We start from the raw sequence: 19,465 nt of genomic DNA on the forward strand, positions 1-19,465 counted from the left end.
ATCATTTTGTTATCTGAAGCATTTTCAGCGTTTAGAAAAAGAAAACTCGGAGCTTGATGGAAATAAAAATAATTTTTGGTGCAAATTTTAGTGTTTTTATTACCAAAAACTATCCAAATAGATAGGATAATCTCAATATTGATTGATTCCTATAAAAGCTATAAGCTTAATTCTAAGTATGCCAATATTTACATCAATCAAACAATTCCTTGTTTCCTGCTGCTCTGTGTTTTAAATTTCAAAATTTATTGCAATGGCGGTAATCTTTAGAAGTTTGGTAATTTTCTATGCTACTTTAACGTTATCATACTCTACTTCCTTAGGTACCTATTCTTCTCATATTTAATAGTAAGAAAATAAAATTGAATGACCTATTAATAGTATTATAAGAGTTTTCTTTGTTTATCTCGTTAATCGTAAATACAGGATTTTGTCAAGCTCTTTTTACTCGAGTTTGATGAACAAAAAAATAGTTTTTTTTCCATCCAAAAAAGAGAACTATTTTTTTAATATCTTAAAATATTCGTAATTTCACTATTTACATATTGTAAATTCTCAAAACTTAATATTAAATTTTTTACTTTATTTTTTAAAGCTACATCTTCAATTTAAGGATAAGAAAATGATATTTACGAAAGCTAAATTAACAGCCACTAAAAATGTTATTGCTCAGAGACCTATGAGCTAATATTACCTAAAAGATTTATGTTAATAAGAATCCATTATAAGGTATTCTTTAAAATATATATATATTGTTTCGATAAATTTCTGTCTAACGTTTTAAAATCTTAAATAAAAATATTTGCATTTATTTGTATTACTTTCTTTAGATGTTCCAATGGTTCAGTTGTTACCTAATGAAATAGTGAATAAAAACAATGACACAGAGCTTGTTGTATATTGTTTTGACAATGTCCCTAAGTCATTTCTGCAAATTTGGAGAAGTGTTCAAGTAATTTGTTTTTTTGTAATTTTTTTTCACTGTTTGATTAATTAATAAATGTATAAAATTATGAGTGATTGGTATGTGAATGAATGTGTATATTTAAATATGTAGCCAAAATTACCTACAATTTTCATTCAGGCAATTCCTTAACCTTAAAAAAGCATCAGTAAAGTGAAGTTTACTTACAATTTTATCCCAGGCGATTGCACTTAGATTTGAAGAAAGGAAAAAAACGGTGAAGATATTAAGTTGAAATCTTTACTTTCTTGGTCAGTAGGTACATTAGACTTTTTTCTGCAAGCATAAGTACAATCCAAATACCACATTAATATTCATGATTACAAATGTCGGTAAAAAAAGCAAAATCTCTGATAAAGAGGGACAGATGCATGAAAAATCAACTCTGAAAAATTACTGCAAATTTATTACAAACATCTATAGTTCTCATATACGTCCTTTCATAACATTGTTTTACATATTACCAAGAAAATCCTAATGGTAAGCCTTTGCCATTCTGACCCATTGACCAACTCTAAGCCCATACATACAGTAAAAAATATGATTTAATATGTTATCGTTTAATTGTTCTTGATAAAAACTGTTAGTAAAATTAACATTTTTAAATACTAATAGGAAAAAAATAAACCATACAATTTGAGTTAAAAATTGTGTCTACATGATCTTTTTTTTGGAAAAGTATTGAGTTGGCAGGTATTTTCATAAGAAAAATTTAGCGAAGCTATAAAATCTCATTTATAATGTTTTATTTTTCAAGTAATAATTGTTATAAAATTTAATTAATTAATACAATTTCTAATATTTTTTATCAATGGTTATAGAGTTTTTTTTTTTTTTTTTTGAGAAGATCAATAATCTTTCCAGTCAAAGTATGCGTATTTTAAAAAAATGATTTATGCGTTATTTTAATAACTCTGAACTTTTTTTTAAAGTCCATTTTTCTGTGGTATTATTTACTATTGAAATAAGTTACTTTTTTTAAACTTTTTTCCCTATGCTCTTTAAACCAAATATGTTTTCTGATAGCTGCTTCTTGAGAAGGCACCAACTTCTTATGACATTTTTACTGGGGAAGACCCTTCTGTGGTGCTTAAGAAATCAAATGAAAAATCAATGTGGAGTCCTTCATCTTGGTTTTATAGTCAGAAAACTACTGTGGAATTTCCAGCATTTTCTCCATATTGTGTTGGATTCTCATCAAGGGAAAACTATGCTTTGTTTCTTAAAGTACGAGGTTGGTAAGATTTTTCACTGATTAAATAAAAATTATAATATTATATAGCAATTTTTGAGCAACATATAGTGGTTAGGCCAAAAACCAGATATTTATCATCTAGGCTGAATTTTCGATCACTGAGTGTCATTTTTTGTCTGATAACAAAAATAGTATGCATTGTAGGCGCAACTCTTCATATTTAGCGATTGAAATCTATTATAAATTGTATAATATTAATGATATATGTTTCTAATAGACATATTACCTTATATTATACCTATTAGAAATAATTTGGAAACAAATTTTACTAGCATTGAATAAAGCTTAAAAATAATCAATTTTAAAAATAAAGAACCATTCTGAGTTAAATTATCCAGCCAAAGTGCAATTTGTAACCCAAGGTCAGAAATCTTATATGAATAAATTCTTTACATTGATATAAGAACAACTATAAAATTTTATTTTATTATACTTTATTATTAAAAAAAGCTTTATAAAAATTTGTCAAGAATACGAAAAAAGTGATGAATTGCTTTTTAACCAACTTACATACTGGTGCAATTTTTGCACCAGTATGTAAGGTGGTTTATTTTAAAAGTATGTAAGTTGGTTTATTTTTTAAAATAAAGTATTATTATTTGTAGTTAGTTCAGAATTAACATATGCATTCAAATATATTTTTCAAATATATTTAAAGCAATTAAAATAGCTTAAAAATAATAAACACAAGATAATCATGTGCTAATCAAATCATTGACTTGCCTTTAAAAACATTTGTCTAACTCTAAACCTATTTTACTACCAAGAACTAGATAAATAGAAATTATACAATGAAATTAATGTTGTTTGGGTTCTTTACTAAGTTAGAGCCTATAAGTTGCATCACATCTAAGTGCTAAAATCAGTTCTGTAGTGTTTTATTTCTAAATAAAACTGCATGGTTTTTTAATATTTATGACTTTTCTCATGATGCTATTGCATCATGTAATGTGTTAAATTACTTTGAGGGTACATAACACGTAATAATAAAATTAGACATTAAGTTGTGCAATTTATTTCTATCGTTTAAATTACCAATTTTTAAATAAAGTAAATTTTATTAAATTATTAAAAAATCTGGAATAAGCATTAAAAAAAATTTCGTCAATTTTTACAATTAAAAAAAGGGGGAATGAAGCACTATGCCAGAGTTTACTTATTTTGGCTAATCAAAATTGTACCAAGTAATACTTTCTTAATGAAATCAGTTGAACACCTTTGTTTCGTTATCATGCAACACATTGTTCTGTTAAGGTTTCACTTGTAGTAATAAAACAAATCTCATTTGAAACTCATGTTTTTAATAAATAGTGTAGCTATGTTTAAATTATTCCACCAAAAGGTTATCTGCAAACTGGATATCTCACTGACAGTTAATTATGAAACTTAGTAAAAATAATGTGTCATATTAAATGTCTGTGTGTATATATATGCATTTTTTTTTTCAGTGGTGAATTACTGGAAAGTAATACAAATGATTGTTGGTATTGTTCTGTTTTTCAGTGCACCTTCTCTTAGCAGGTATTTTTCTATTTCTTCACTCATTTAAATAAGCATCATTCTGTATTGTGAAATATTTTAAGCATTACTTAATATATAAATGCTGGCTTTTTAATTTTATTCTGAAATTTTAAACCGAATGTATGTAATTACATATATACTTTTATCTGTACCGCGAGAAACTGTGGATTGTTATTTGTTTGTTTTCTGTACCAAAATGAACACTGTTTATTGCTAGAACATAGATTTTCAGCCTTTGTCATGTTTTTAAAAAAAATCGAATTTTTTAATTTTGTTTTCTTAGGAACTATTCAGTCAATTTACCTCAAATTTTGTTATTTAAAATTGTTATTTAATTATGAATTATTTTTTACTTGAAATTTTCTTTAGTTAAATAAATTTTATAATTGTGTGAAAAAATATTTCAATTCCTTTAAAAGTTCTTAAGATATAGCGAAATATGCAAATAGTGAAATTAACATTAAGGGGTACAAACTTTAGACAATTTTCCTATCTAAACTATTTGGACCGTAGTTTCAGGATTACTGCTATCTACCATATTTTGAGAGTAGAAAATCCAAATCCCTTAAAAAAAAAGGTATGTTTAGAGAATGTAGCTTTTTGTGCCTAGTTTTATAACTTATCTTTAAGTCTACTTAATATGCTTAAAGTGAGATCTGCTAGCCTTTAAAATTGAGTCCTAGTAGAGGAAAATCTGATTTTTTAAAAAAAATTTCAGAGCGTTCTCCTTTCTTTTCTTTTTTTGCACACTGTACTATGAAAGTGCAATTAGCAAGAAAATAACTTAAATTGATTCTTTGATTTTTATCTTTAGTCTCTCACATATTTCTAAAAATTGAGCAATTCCAGTTTTCAGGCTTACTCTGAGTTAAGTGAATATTCATGGTTTATATAATTAATTTTTTTTTCTTCCAGGAATCCATTTTTCCATTACACATCTGGTGTTTCTGTAGGAGTTGTTGCATCACTTCTTATTATTATTTACATAGTAGGACGCTTCATTCCTGGGGTATTATGCTTTTATTTGTTTGTATAAAATAAAATATCACCCTTTTCTGAAATTTCTGTATTTAATGTATTTAGTTTGGGGACAGGAAACATTTTAAATGAAAAATCTACTAATGCTTTTTTTTTCAAAAATATTTCACGAATAAGTTTAAGAACATAGAAAGATCTATTGATTAAAAAAGCTTTAAATATGGTTACAAATTTTGCCTCTTTAACTACACCCATCGAAACATTGCTGTGAACATTTTGTTTCTTCAGTTAAGCATGCATAGCTGTTTATAATTGTTTAATAATACCTAGAGCAATTTGATCACCATCTTTTGATAGGCTCAATCAACAAAAGAATGGATTGATAGGTCAGTATAGTTGCATATAGTTTCTGGAATACTACTAGCCTAGCAGAATTTGTAGTCACTTTATTGTCAAATAGCATTTATCTACAATCAAAATTCCAACTACTTTCCTATTACCCAGAGAGTTTGAATTTCAGTTGCACCTCTGCACCTGATGACAATGTTCAATCATCTTCTGACTGCTACTAGCAGACTTTATCATTAGTTTCTTCTCAAATAGAATTCATTATCAATCAAAATTCTGTCTACTTTCCAAGTACCTAGAGTCCTCGAATTTCAATTGCACCTTTGTGCCTGACAACTTTCAATTGTTTCTTGACCTCTGCAAGCAAAATTTATCGTCAATTTCGTAATTTTGAGCCAATATCAGGCTGCAAATGGTCTGTGAATACATTTTCTCTCTTTTCTTAATTTTCTTTTCTATCGCAAATTACAAGTCAACACCATATCGTTGCGTTTATTCAAAATGTTAATTCATGCCTGCTTTGTGTGTTGAGAAAACACTCTCCATGAGTTCTATATAAACAAGGTTTTATACTAAAAACTGAAATTAGAAAAAATAATAGAATAAATAAAATATTTAAATTGAAGATAATTTAAAAACTGCATTTTTCAAGATTCTAATAGTGGTAACAAAATTGTATTCTTTTCTGAACTAAGATGAAAAAAGTAAAGCATTATCATACTAAGTCTCTATCATCACTAAAAATTCTCCCCACCTCTTTCAAAAGTTATTTGCCTTGTGTTTTAATTTTAGGACAGATTAAAATAAAATTATATTCCATTTTAGTTCTGTTGGCAAACATTGTAGATCAAGATAAGTACAGTAGGGAACCGATTATCGGGACCATCGCTATTCCGGATAACTGATTTTTCCGGTTTTCTGAATCGCTACAAAAAGCCGTTTTTTTATTGTTAAACTCAACTAAGAAAAAAATCTTTGGAAATAATCTTAAAAAGAAGAAAAAACGATGAAGTAATACACTAATGATTATTTCCAAAATGATGGTAAGGTAAACATCTTTCAAAAAAGAAAGAAAAATCCTAAAATCTTATGAGGAATAAAAAAATGGCGGGAAAATTTATTGAATTTTGTTCCGGTTTTCTGATTTCCAGATAACAGGTTCTGTACTGTAATTAAAAAAAAAAATCTGGCTGTTTTTTCCATTTGTTTCATCATTCACACTCTCATTTGTTCACACTCTCAAATAATAATATTTTTTAAAATAATGTATGATTTTGTTTGTACTTTTTATTGGAACTGTGTTTTTTTTTTTCTTTTATAGAGATCTACATATGCATATGCAGTTATGGTTTTTGGTTATTCTTTTATCTTGTATTTATTGCAAAATGTGTGGCAACACTTCAATGATATTGTTTCTAACTACATGGATATTTTGTTGATTTATTGCCTGTGTGCTGCATTGATTAGCTTTATTGTGTGTTATCGCCTGGGACCTGTTGAAAATGTTCGCACTTTTAAGATCATACAAGGGTGCATGCAAGTATGTTATAGTTATTTCTAATTTTGCTAGTTGTAGTTATTTATGAACATTTTTAATCAATTTAGAGCAGTGTTTGTTGTTTGGTTTTATTTTATTTGTCACACATTAAAACTGTACAGTCATCCATTTCTTTTTAAATTATATTTTATAAACTAATGTAATGTTGTGTTATTTTGTAACTAAATCCATTGTTATAATGTTATTTTGTTAACTAAAATCATGAATTTTTGTAAATTAAAATATCTGAAAACATTGCTTTTGCTTACTAAAATTCAAATGGTGTAAAGTATTTTTCTTTTCAAATTATTCAATTTTAAATTTTTATTACAAATGTTGGAAAATAAATTTTTTTGTTGAAAGTTTTGTATAAATTGCAAATTAAATTTTTTAACAGTTTTTTTTTTTATTATTATTATTTTGAGTATAGCTATTTAAAGCAGAGTGCAAAATTTTCACTCAGCAGGTCATCATTGGCCAAAAAAATTTTTTAACTTTGATCTTTGAAGTATTGAATTTTAAACTATGAGGGTTGCTATTTATATTTCTGGCCTAATAAAGAAAAAACAAATATGTGGGATCGAAATTGTTTTTATTGTTTTTCAAAATATTCTCCATGATGATCAAAACACTTTTGCATGTGTTTGAACCAATTTTCAAAGAACTTTTTCCAGTTCGATTGAGGTAACTCCAAAACATGCGTTTTGAATGCATCAACCGCTTCTTCGGGGGTCGAAAATCGTTGTCCGCGTAATTTATTTTTGATGTGTGGGAATAAGAAGAAGTCATTGGGTGCCAAATCAGGGCTGTACAGCGGATGACCCATCAGTTCGATCTTTCGCTCCGCCAGAAATGCCTTTGTTTGAGTCGATGCGTGAGAGCTCGCATTGTCATGATGAAGAATGATTCGCCTGTTCTTCTGCTTTTTTCGAATTTCTCCGATGACTTCTGGCAAACAAATGGTCGTGTACTATTCAGAATTGACTGTCCTGCGTTGCTCTAACGCCACTGTTGCCACATGACCGTTAATGCCGAAGAAACAGGCAATCATTTGTTTCAATGCGCTTCTTCCTCGAACAACTTTTGTTGGTTTTGCCTCGTCTTGGAAGACCCATACAGTTGATTGCTGTTTTGTTTCTGGCTCATATGCATAAATCCATGATTCGTCACCTGTGTAGATGTTATACACAGCCTTTGATGTACCTTGAACATATTTTTCCAACATTTCCTTGCACCAATCAATACGAGCCTTTTTTTGAGCGTTTGTCAGATTATGCGGTATTTTTACGCTCAAATGTTCATGCAATATTTTATTGATGCTAGTCATACTAATGTCCAAAGACGCCTCTATCTCACGGTATGTCACATGACGATTTTGCTTTATCAGTTCACGCACAGCATTGATCTTTTCTGGCACAACAACGGATTTTGGACGGCCTGCACGGGATTCGTCCTGGATCGACCACGATTAAATTCGTTACACCAATTTTTTTACAGTGCTGTAGGATGGCGCTTTATCGCTGAATAAAGAATTAAGTTCATCAAAGCACTCTTGTCTTGACAATCCACGTCGAAAGTTATGAAAAATAATGGCACGAAAATGTTCACGATTCAATTCCATTTTTTGAAAGAGAAGAACTTTTCAATTTACTGTCAACACCACAAATGAAGCTATAATGGTAAATCGTCTGCTGAATTTATGTTTAAAAATATCAAACTTTCGATTAAAATCGTCTGCGGTCGCCTAGCAACACTTACTGTTGCCAAGGCCAGAAATATAAATAGCAACCCTCGTATACATGGTTAGATTGTCGTTCCTCAAATTAAGCAGCACTTGGAAGTATTTTGAAATCAAGCAATGGCATTTTTATTTTTAATTTAGATTAAAAAATGCTGTTTCCAACTTCTCACCAATGACACCTGCAGTAACATTTAAAACCTAATGATAACTTCATTTTGCTTTAATATTATTGGTTTAATATTATTATTGATAAAAATTCAGTTATTTGAGTTCAGTTATTTGAGTTCAGTTATTTTTATTCAGTTATTTGAGATATACAAGGTGAAGCAAAACTAGAAATCACTACTATAAAAGATGATACAACTTTTCACAACAAACAACTTCCTTACTATTTTAGGTTAAAAATAAAAGACAGTTTGCTAGAGGACTGCTTGTTTGGAGGTGCATTTCTGTATGATACTATTAAACTACCAGGATATTGATTTTCCAAACAAATAGAATGGCTATCTGTCTCTCTCTCTCTCTTTTTAAGTGGCATTCAATTATATTTTTGCACTGTTCAAAGTATTCATAAAAATGTGTAAAAAAAAAAACCTTTATTAATTATAAGCATATGCAGGGCTGATTGTGCTCCGGAAAAAATCCTGATTTCCGGATTTTTCGCTAACAGTGATCCGGAAGTTTCTGGAGATCGAAAGTCCAGACGTTTCAAAAAATCATTGATCACTTAAGTTTCCGGAAATCAAATTTTTAAAGGTGGAACTTAAAAACACAGTTTATTTAATTTGTTTGTAAGGGAGAGCCACAGAAATACTTTATAAGCTTATATTCATGATTAATATTCATTTTTTATCACTAAATAGTTGTTATAATCATAAACTCAAAAAAAAAAAAGACATATTTGTAAATTTTATTTACTTCTCCAGGTTATCATAGGTATGTGTAAATGGTATAAGTATGTGTAAAATTTTAAATATATTTTTAGTAAACTAAGAAATATTGAGAAAACGGAAGAAAAAAAACCTTGTTTAAATTTTTTCTAATTTTTAAATGTAAACTGTTTTTTTTTTTGTTTTTTTTTTTTCAAATTCAGGAAATTTTCCGGAATTTTGACTTGGACTCACAATCACCCCTGCATATGATTCTTCCCTTAATTTGAGGAATTCCAGGAATCTCGAGACCCTTGATTCGTGGACTTCTGCCTATCAATAATATATTTTCCAACCAAATTTAAAATTCTGCTAATCTAAATTTAAATTCCGTTACTTAGGCAAAATCTTGTTAACGAGTCATTTATTCCACCCTTATCAGCACCCTCTTTTTTTTTCTCATTCACATGCCATAATTTTTTCATGCTGATTTGTTAGAGAAAACACAACTTCATATAAACTTCAGAAACACCAAACAGAAAAAAATTTCATAAAATCAATGAACTACTGAGGCAAACACAAAAGTATAAAATTGATAATCTAAATAATAATCAGGGTTGCCACTCCACAGGGAAAACCTGGAAAATACAGGGAATTTTGATTTTTTCTTTACAAACTGGGAAAATACATGAATTTTGTTTTTTTTTTATTTTTGTCGTTTAAAAAATGGTGACCACTGAAAGTGTAGTCAATGGGATATTTAACCATGATATTTCAGCTATACTGAACTATTTCATTTACCATAGCATTATTTAAGTATGTTCAGCTGTTTTCCCAGCAATTGAAACTAATAAATATAGTTAGCCCAATATAGCTCACACAAGAGCACAGTAATTGTTGTTTCCTCTTAATATATTGCATATAACATGTACAGGGAAAACACAGGGAATTTTTTTTCCAGATTTGAGTGGCAACCCTGATATTTCTGAAATAATAAACATTTAAAAGATTTCTTGCTAGAAAAAAGTGTGTTTTTTTTTTCTAAACTTATGGTTTAATGAGTAGCAATTTAGTTGCAAATTACAATTTGTACCCGAAAATTATTTAAGCAATGTGATATATTTGCCCCCTTTCTTATTCCTTGACAACTACAATTAGATCTAATAAATTATTAACATGATTTTACATCATTAAAATTTCGAATATCGCATTTTAGTATTATTAATAAAATTATTAATAAAATAAAAATTAATTTTATATTTTTAATATATTACAACACATGAATTTCAAAATGGGCATTTAATTAATCTCTTTTTTTCAGTTATTTCCATGGATTTCACAGTTTTTAGAATCCTTTTTTTTTCACATAGGAAAAAAAAATTCAGATAATTTCTTCTTCCAGCAATCGCATGTCTGTTATTAGTTTCAGAGTTCAAGTTCTGTATTGAAGAAAAAATGGAGAAAAAAAAATTATCTTCTCTGTTATTCTAAGTACTTTTCTTGTACTCTGTTTTCGTAGGCCAACCCTGTGCAACTGGACACTTTACAATTATAATTTTGAAATTTTTATAAAATTTAATATTATCTTCATTGAAATATATGTATATATGAATCTTCAAAATAATTTTTTGATTTACCAGCTCTCTTATACTTGAAAATTTGGTGATTTCACTATTGTAATTCCTAATGATTATTGCGCATATATTCCTTCTTAAATAGTTTACTTTTGTTTTCAGTTAATTGCTTTAGTATTGATTTATCTTGGATCAGAATATCGAGAAGTTTCAACTGCAATTATCATAATTTTGGGATCCATCTACCTCATTCCAGCCCGTTGGATTTCTCGCTTGCAAACAATTTGGTATTGTGATGCTTTATAACTTTTCTTTTACAAAAATAATTATTTTTATGGACTCATCACCTTTATTTTGAAATACAGGACAATTTAATGCTTAAAGGTGTTAAAAATAAAAACAAATTTTCAATAGATAGTAATCACTTTTTTATCTTACAAATAGATAAAGCAAAACTTAAATTCCAGTAAGAAATACTTTTTGTGAAATATTTTACAAAGATTGATTTTTTTTTTCTTTTAAGTTTGTACTCATTGCGTAAAACTACTTTATAACTTTAATTAAGCACTATACTTTCTATTTATGCATATAATTAAATAAGGTCTGTGTCCTGATCTTAGAGGCACACACCACTTTAAAATTTAACATAAGGGCAAATTACCTCAGAATGTAAAAAAGAGAAAAGGTCATAATTTTTTTATTAGTTATTTTAATTAAAGAATTTTTTTCACCGATTTTTTTTTCTTCATAATTTTTGCTATATTTCTGTATTTTTTTAGTTGAAAAAGACAACATTTAAGCAAATATTAAATTTTATTTTATATCTTTCTATCACTAAAAATGACTTTACTGTAGTCCGTGGATCGAGATTCAGACAGAAAGTAAAAGTTTATTAACAAAAACAAACACATACAAATTTAAAAAGAACACTATCTGGCGGTATAAAAAGAAAAAGACTTCATAGCTATCCTTCCCAGGGAATGACAACAATCTCCCCCTGCGAGAATGTTTTTATTTTTCGACACAAATAACAATATACATCAAAAATATTAATTCTCTTAATATAAATTTCAAATTAAACTTATTTTTTCCAAAGAGAAAATTAACTTCTCAAACGTTACAGCTTTAGTTAAAAAATCAGAAATATTATCATTAGTATTCTTATAAACAGTTTTCAATATTTTATCTTCTATCATATCTCGCACAAAATGAAATTTAAGATTTACATGCCTGGTTTTGTTAGAAGATTTACCATTGTTCAACCAGTCAATAGCTGCTTGGCTATCAGAAAAAATTGTAACAGGAGCATTAATAAATTTTTTACAGTTCAGTTCATTTAACATATTCATTATCCACGTAAGTTCTCGAGCTGTGTCAGCTGCAGCAAATAATTCAGCTTCACATGTTGATAGTCCTACACATCTTTGTTTTCTACTTTTCCATGTTATGAGAGAATTACCAATCATAATTACACAACCTGAAAAAGATTTTTCTCCTTCTGCATTGCCCCAATTGCATCCGCACTACAGTTTAAAAAACCGAATTCTTTACTATAAAACAAGACTCTATCTTTTGAACCGTTCAAATATTTCAAAACTCTTTTAGCTAAAACATAATGCCTTTTTGCAGGACGTTTATTAAATTGTGATAAATAACTAGTTACAAAAGCAATATGTGGTCGGGTTCTATTTGCTAAATTTAAAAGTTCACCGACGATTTCCTGATAATCAGTCTGATCTACTAAATCATTAGTAGGATTAAAACATCTATCTTCACCTTTAGTTATGAGAGTATTTGTTTTCTTACAATTTTCCAAACCATATTTTTTCATTAAAGTTTCAATGTAATGAGTTTGAGATAGACCAATTTCGTTTTTTTTTTTGTGAAATCTCAATGCCTAAAAATTTTGAATCGTTAGTTGTTTCTTTTATTTCAAATGTTTGATTAAGTTTTGAAGTGATACCCTTGTATAATTTCGAATTATTAGAAAATACTGCCATATCATCTACGTATACACAAATTGCAAAAAAATCATTATCATTAATTTTAGTAAATACGCAATTGTCAGATGCAAGTTGAGTGAGACCAATCTTTTTAAGTTCATTTTTTAACTTTATATGCCAATTTCTACCAGATTGAGGTAGACCATAAATACTTTTATTTAATTTGCACACTTTATTTTCACCATATTTATCTTCAAAACCTGGAGGTATTTCCATGTATACAGTTTCATCAATATCACCATATAAATATGCAGTTTTAATATCAAAAAATTTAACAAATAAATCCAATTTTGCTGATAAAGCAATTAATAACCTGAATGATTCAATATTTACCACAGGTAAATATGATTCAGAATAATCAACATTTTTTATTTGATTAAAACCTGCTGCAACCAGTCGCGCTTTGAAAATTTTGTTATTATTTTGTTTATTATCGTCATTTTTAATTGTGTACACCCATTTACTTTTTATTATTTTTTCCTTCTTAGGCCTCTCAATTAATTCGAAAACCTTATGTTTCTCCATCGAAAGAAGTTCGTTTTCCATTGCGGTTTTCCACTCGGAATATTTATTACTATTTATCGCCTGGTCATAATTTTGAGGAATAGATGATCCTTTCAAGGCTAAGTTCGCGTTTGCGGATATTTTGTTTTTTATTCTTTCAGAACGTCTTAATGCAGGAGTATTTTGATTATTTTCATTTTGTGAATCAGAACTTTCTTGGGACGATTTATGTGAAAAAAAATGTTCACTGCTTGATTCAGTTGGAGGGGAGTTTTGGGTTTCAGTTTCGGTCTGTGGTAGAGATATATTAAACTGGGTCAAATCCTCAATGTTCCATATGCTACATTCATTTTTGTTTGTTAGAAATTTTATTTCCTCTTAATGATTCGTTAAATTTAACAGATCGCTCTTCAATTACAATATTTTTATGGACGTCATATATTATATACACACGCCTTTCTCTAGAATAACCGACGAAAATGCCACGTTTTCCCGGAATATCAAATTTATTTCGGAATTGTTTAGGTATATGAAAATAAACGACGCATCCGAATACTTTTAAGTAGTTAAGTTTCGGTTCTTTTCCTGACCATATTTCAATCGGAAGATTCTGTTATTTTTACGAGGTGTAAGATTAGAAATGGGAGTGCTAAAACTTATTGCTTCAGCCCAAAATTTTAACGGTAATTCACTTTCATATAATAATGTCCTAGCCCTTTCTACTAACACTCTTATGGCTCGCTCAGCACGTCCATTCGACGAAGGATTATACGGTACTGTTTTTTCATGTATGATCCCGTATTTTTCTAAAAAACTATCAATCTCGTTATTGACAAATTCTAGACCGTTATCTGTTCTGAATCTTTTGATTTTCTTATTCATTAAATTTCCATACCTTTCTTTAAACATGCAAAACATTTCAAATACATCATTTTTATGTTTCAAAAAATAAGAAAAGTACATCCCAGAAAAATCATCCACTAGAACTAAAAAATACTTTGAATTCCCTAATGAATCACAATTTATTGGGCCTGCTAGGTCCGCATGAATTAGTAACTCTAATGTAGAATTACTTTGTGCAATATTAATTGTTGGATGACTCTTATGGGTTACTTTACTTATGTCACAAGATTCACAATGATAATTTTCAAAATCCTTAAAATTTGTACCAATAACATTTTGCATTTTAACCATGTATTGTGGATTTAAATGACATAGTCTTTTATGCCACATATTATAAGTATCCAGATTACTTACTTCATTACATTCTAACTCAGAATTATTTACATCGTTATAAGTAAATGAATTAGGTGAAATGTTACTACACGGTTCCATTAAAATTTCAAAACAATTGTTTACTTTTACAGCTTTTAAAACAATGCGATTGTCGTTACTTAAAATCAAAATATCATTACCATTAGATTCAATTTTATAACCTTTATCAATTAATTTAGATACTGAAATTAAATTGTTTCTTAAATCTGGTACATATATTACATCGTATATTGTTAGATTTTTACTGCAATTATCAACTGTTGTTGTAACTTGTACAATACCAATACCTTTCGAAATTAAATTTGACTTCTTACCTGCTAATTGTATTATTCCATTAACATCATTTAAGTTTTCAAAAAAGTTTATATCTTTTACCATGTGTGAAATAGCACCAGAATCCAAAATGAAAACCGTTTTGTTTTTACCTGTAGCACTAGAATTTACGCGATGTTGTTCATGTTCAGCGGTAAGTGCGAAATTTTCACTAGAATGTTTATCTTGATTTTCAAATCTGATAATTCAAAAACCACTGCCATGCTGCCAACTGTAGTCCATGGATCGAGATTCAGACAGAAAGTAAAAGTTTATTAACAAAAAACAAACAAACACATACAAATTTAAAAAGAACGCTATCTGGCGGTATAAAAAGAAAAAGACTTCCTAGCTATCCTTCCCAGGGAATGACAACATTTACCAATATTTTTTTATTTTTCTTTCAAAACTTGTAATTATTTTTTATGTGTTTATGAAATCAATTTTCACATTATTTATATGAAAAAAATTCATTTTTGTGTTTTAAATTTTTGCTAATGTTATTTTATCAAATGAGTTGTAGTGTTATCTTTACAGTTGTTAAAAATTTCTCAACTTTGTTTAATTTCAGGCTTCGTTTATTTCCACCTAAAATAAAACTTCTAACTGAAGTAGAATATATTGAGCAGGGAAGTATTGAGACTGCGAAAGCTTTAGATGAATTGAGAAGATTTTGTAGTAGTCCAGATTGTAACACATGGAAAATGGTTCGGCAATTGAAAGATCCTATCAGGTTCGATTTTAAATATTTTATAAAAAAATTTAAATAATTTTCAGTTATGATTCAATTTCATATTACGCTTATTAAATTATTTTTAATCTTTGTTATACTTTTTCTAACCTCTGTTACTATGTTTACATAAAAGAAAGCTATATATGTACATTTAACATGTCTCATTCTAAAATAACATCATTTAATTTAGATTTTAATCATATCTGATCATCCTTATAGATAAAAATGGAGTTCTTTTAAATGCGTGCATGTTACTGTAAGAAAATTATAATTTTGAAGCTTTAAAGAACTCTTTCAAATTACATAAATTTAATAAAATATTTAAATTTATTTTTGAAAAATATTCAAAAATATACTATGCTATCGTTTTTACAATAATTTAGCTTACGTTTTTTAGTATTCACAAAATTTAAGTTTCGATTTTTTGAATTTGATTTCCATTCATCTAATTTTATTTTAAATTAACATGTAATTCAATTAATTTTAAATAAGTTATTATAGGGCATTGGTAGGGAGATTAATTTTGTTTCCCAAGCACACATAACAATGTGAAAATCAATTTATTGTGTATGTGATTGCCAAAAATTTCCTTTATTGTACTTACTTAAAATTTAAACTAACAAGACCATCAACTGGTAATTTTTTCACTTTGACAATGTGCAAGGTCCTATTTTTATTAATATCAAAATCAAATTGTTATACTTAATGTAGTAAATATTATTGCTCTACAATACTTTTGCAGTTAACTCCATATAAATTTAAATATTCTTTTTTACTAAAGTTATTAAAATATATTCTTTAATCACAATCCAGCAAAATTAGTTTTTAATAAAACATTTTATAAAAGGCTTCTATTTTGTTTCAGGTTTTCCAAATTTGTAGACACTGGTTGCCACTATACAGATGAAGAATTGCTGAGATATAATTCTGAAGATTTTGATGATGAAGAAGAGGAACAAGAAGCGACCAACTTTGCAAGGAATGGAAGTTTAACATCTAGCCAGTACAATTTGAGCTTTAGATGATGTTGAAATCAATGTGTAATTAGCTGCTCATTTTTATAATTTGATCAACATTTTTTTAATGCATGTAGTAATATAGTAAGTTAAAAGTATTATATGTTGATGTTCCCTAAACAAAATTAACGTTTTTTAAACATGAATTAAGTATGAATCATTACCATGAAAATCATTTAGATGCATAGGAAACTATTTTTTTTTTATCTCATTAGTGCATGATTCAGTTTTTTTAGTAAATGAAAATTCATGTTATAGAATCTCATTTGTATTTATTGACTGTTGATCGATACTGTGATACTTGATGATTGTAAATAGATTGTGAAATTAAATTTTTTTAAATACTCATTTGACATTATTGTAGTAAATGTAACATCTGATTTATTCAAATTTCCTTCCCTGATTTCAGAAATCTATCATAGAATAGGTCAAAAAAGTTAAATTATATTAAATCTGTCAATGATTAGTAGGGGAAAATTGTCAATTATTAAAAAGCATACAAAATTTTATAACTCTGAATTGATATCTTCTGCCGTCTCAATAGGCCAAAATTTTAGAATAATTTAACATCTTTTTCAACCTTCGTGGCACCAAAGTTTTGATTAGTCCATTAAGGCTGCAAATGATATCCATTCGAAAAATTTGATTCTGCTATCTTAATAGACCCAAACTTCATTACCATTTAGACCACAGATGATATTAAGCTATAATTTTTATTTGAGATACCCATGAAAATGACTTAATGAAAAGTTCACTGCATATGAAAGTCATAAAAAGAAAATGTTATGGGAAGCACACTCAATCCAACACTGTGGTAAATTCAATCACACTCATGTATAATTATTTGTCTTGTACACAGTACTTAATAATTTGTAATATATTAAAATTTACATATAATCAGGATTAAATTAATCATAATTATGTGCAATTGTAGATCACTATTCTTATTTTTATAGCTAATGGTTGTGTGTAATTATGATTAAAATTGTATGCATTTTAATCAATTTCATTTTATCACAATTCTTTTTATTGGATTTTTGCGTATGTCATCTACCAGTGATTTTCTTTAACAAAAAGCTTTTAAATTGAGTATATACGTCAATTTAATAGCTTAACAAGGTTAGAATGATCTTTAAGTTAGAGACTTTAACCAAGTGTTAATGACAATTTAATCAATTGTTTTAGACAATAAGCCAGTTGGTTAATCTGTATATAAACAACCCTAATGGTTTTTCTGTTCTTGGTAAAATTCCATGTTATTATTTTTCTTTTTTTTTAAAGCTTATTGAAATAAGGTAGGGTGCTGTGAATAACCAGTTTTTAAATTAAATTTGGCTAAACTGAGGAGTCAAACTTCTCTCTTATTAACAAATAATAAATTTAAATGCTGTACTGCTGTAAGAGATAAAATTAAAACCATTAATTTTCATTTAAAAAAAGTTAATTTTGTAAAAATTTGACATATTTCTCTTGATTATCAGTCCTTTAATTTCTAAAATAAGAATTATTCACAATTGTAAAATTGGTAAAATTTGACCTGCTGAGCTAAGAGACCATCCACAAATTGTACAAAAGTGATTTGTTGTTTGAGAATTTTTTGAACTATTGCATAAATTTATGATGTTGAAAAACATTTAAGTTTTTCAATTTTCTTTCTAAAATCTATTCTAAAATTTTTAATCATTTATTTCTTTTAAAAAGATACAGTGATAAATCTTGTATGATAGAGATTAGATTTTTTTTTTTTCCAAAATTATTGGTTGATATTTTTCTAGAGTTTAAATGATAAATCAGTTATAACATTTATTCACTTTCTTTTATTTAGTTTATTGTTAAAGATATACTTACGTTTTTTTTTTTTTATTATTATTAATCTCTTTGGAAAAATTATCTAAAATGATTTTAATTCTAGAATCAAAGAATTTTAAATATGGGGTCCACTGCATGTTTTCCTGTATTTGAAATTAATCAAACTTTTTTTAATTAATAGCATTAAGTTCAGATAAAAAGATATTAAACACAATATTAAACCTCCAGATTTACTCTTAGTAGATATTAAATCAATTTGGCGACTCAATAACTAATGAAATTTCGGAACCAATTACAAAAGAATAATTCACAAATGTTTGTTAGTAATATTGTTTTATATAATATCTCCGCAAATAAAATAGCTTTATGCATTCAGTGTTGCCACTCAAATCTGGAAAAAAAATTCCCTGTACATGTTATACGCAATATATTAAGAGGGAACAACAATTACTGTGCTCTTGTGTGAGCTATATTGGGCTAACTATATTTATTAGTTTCAATTGCTGGGGAAACAGCTGAACATGCTTAAATAATGCTATGGTGAATTAAATAGTTTAGTATAGCTGAAATATCATGGTTAAATATCCCATTGACTACACTTTCAGTGGTCACCATTTTTTAAAAGACCAAAAAAAAATCAAAATTACCTGCATTTTCCGCGTGATTTTTAAATTCCCTGTATTTTCCAGGTTTTCCCTGTGGAGTGGCAACCCTGATTTAGCATAACTAATAGTATTTCTAAAGCAATAAAACTGTCTCTGCGAGCCCTGATTTAAAGAAGAAGAAAAATTATAAATGGTTCATTTACTGTTAAAAAGCTAAAATAAAACTATTGTTATGAACACAACTTGTATTAAATGAAAACCTTTTCATAAATTCCTAATAACTATTTTGTTGAATTCGCCAAGCAAAAAGTGTTGAGATCAGGGCTCGAAAAAACAGAAATTTTACCCGTCCCCGAGGACGGCTTGTCCAACAATGCACCCGTCCTCCGTTGAAACTAACCCGTCGCTTTTAAATAAATAA

General features: G+C 27.9%; 1 protein-coding gene across 2 annotated transcripts; it reads left to right on the forward strand.

The window, feature by feature from the left end:
- The first annotated feature begins 33 nt into the window (after positions 1–33).
- On the forward strand, positions 34–16,978 carry Nemp (Nuclear envelope integral membrane protein). Of its 2 annotated transcripts, none has more exons than XM_087167417.1 (9): positions 34–323; positions 831–952; positions 1,991–2,198; positions 3,668–3,740; positions 4,656–4,749; positions 6,388–6,606; positions 10,950–11,074; positions 15,453–15,614; positions 16,480–16,978. In XM_087167417.1, the coding sequence occupies exons 1-9, from the start codon at positions 254–256 to the stop codon at positions 16,637–16,639; spliced, it is 1,233 nt and encodes a 410-aa protein (XP_087023543.1). In that variant the 5' UTR covers positions 34–253; the 3' UTR covers positions 16,640–16,978. The 2 variants fall into 2 exon arrangements, with proteins under 2 accessions (XP_087023543.1, XP_087023544.1); XM_087167418.1 differs by having other exon boundaries at positions 175–277.
- Positions 16,979–19,465: the final 2,487 nt, after the last annotated feature.

Source organism: Parasteatoda tepidariorum, chromosome 7, assembly GCF_982258835.1.
Source record: "Parasteatoda tepidariorum strain Cologne lab strain chromosome 7, Ptep-v5.0, whole genome shotgun sequence".
NCBI classification, from domain to species: Eukaryota; Metazoa; Arthropoda; class Arachnida; order Araneae; family Theridiidae; genus Parasteatoda; species Parasteatoda tepidariorum.

Bases quoted from the DNA above. Each gene is read 5' to 3' on its own strand.
- Nemp (XM_087167417.1), top strand. From the start codon at position 254: ATGGCGGTAATCTTTAGAAGTTTGGTAATTTTCTATGCTACTTTAACG. The intron at 953-1,990 runs GTAATTTGTTTT...GTTTTCTGATAG, and splicing joins AAATTTGGAGAAGTGTTCAA to CTGCTTCTTGAGAAGGCACC. The intron at 15,615-16,479 runs GTTCGATTTTAA...ATTTTGTTTCAG, and splicing joins CAATTGAAAGATCCTATCAG to GTTTTCCAAATTTGTAGACA.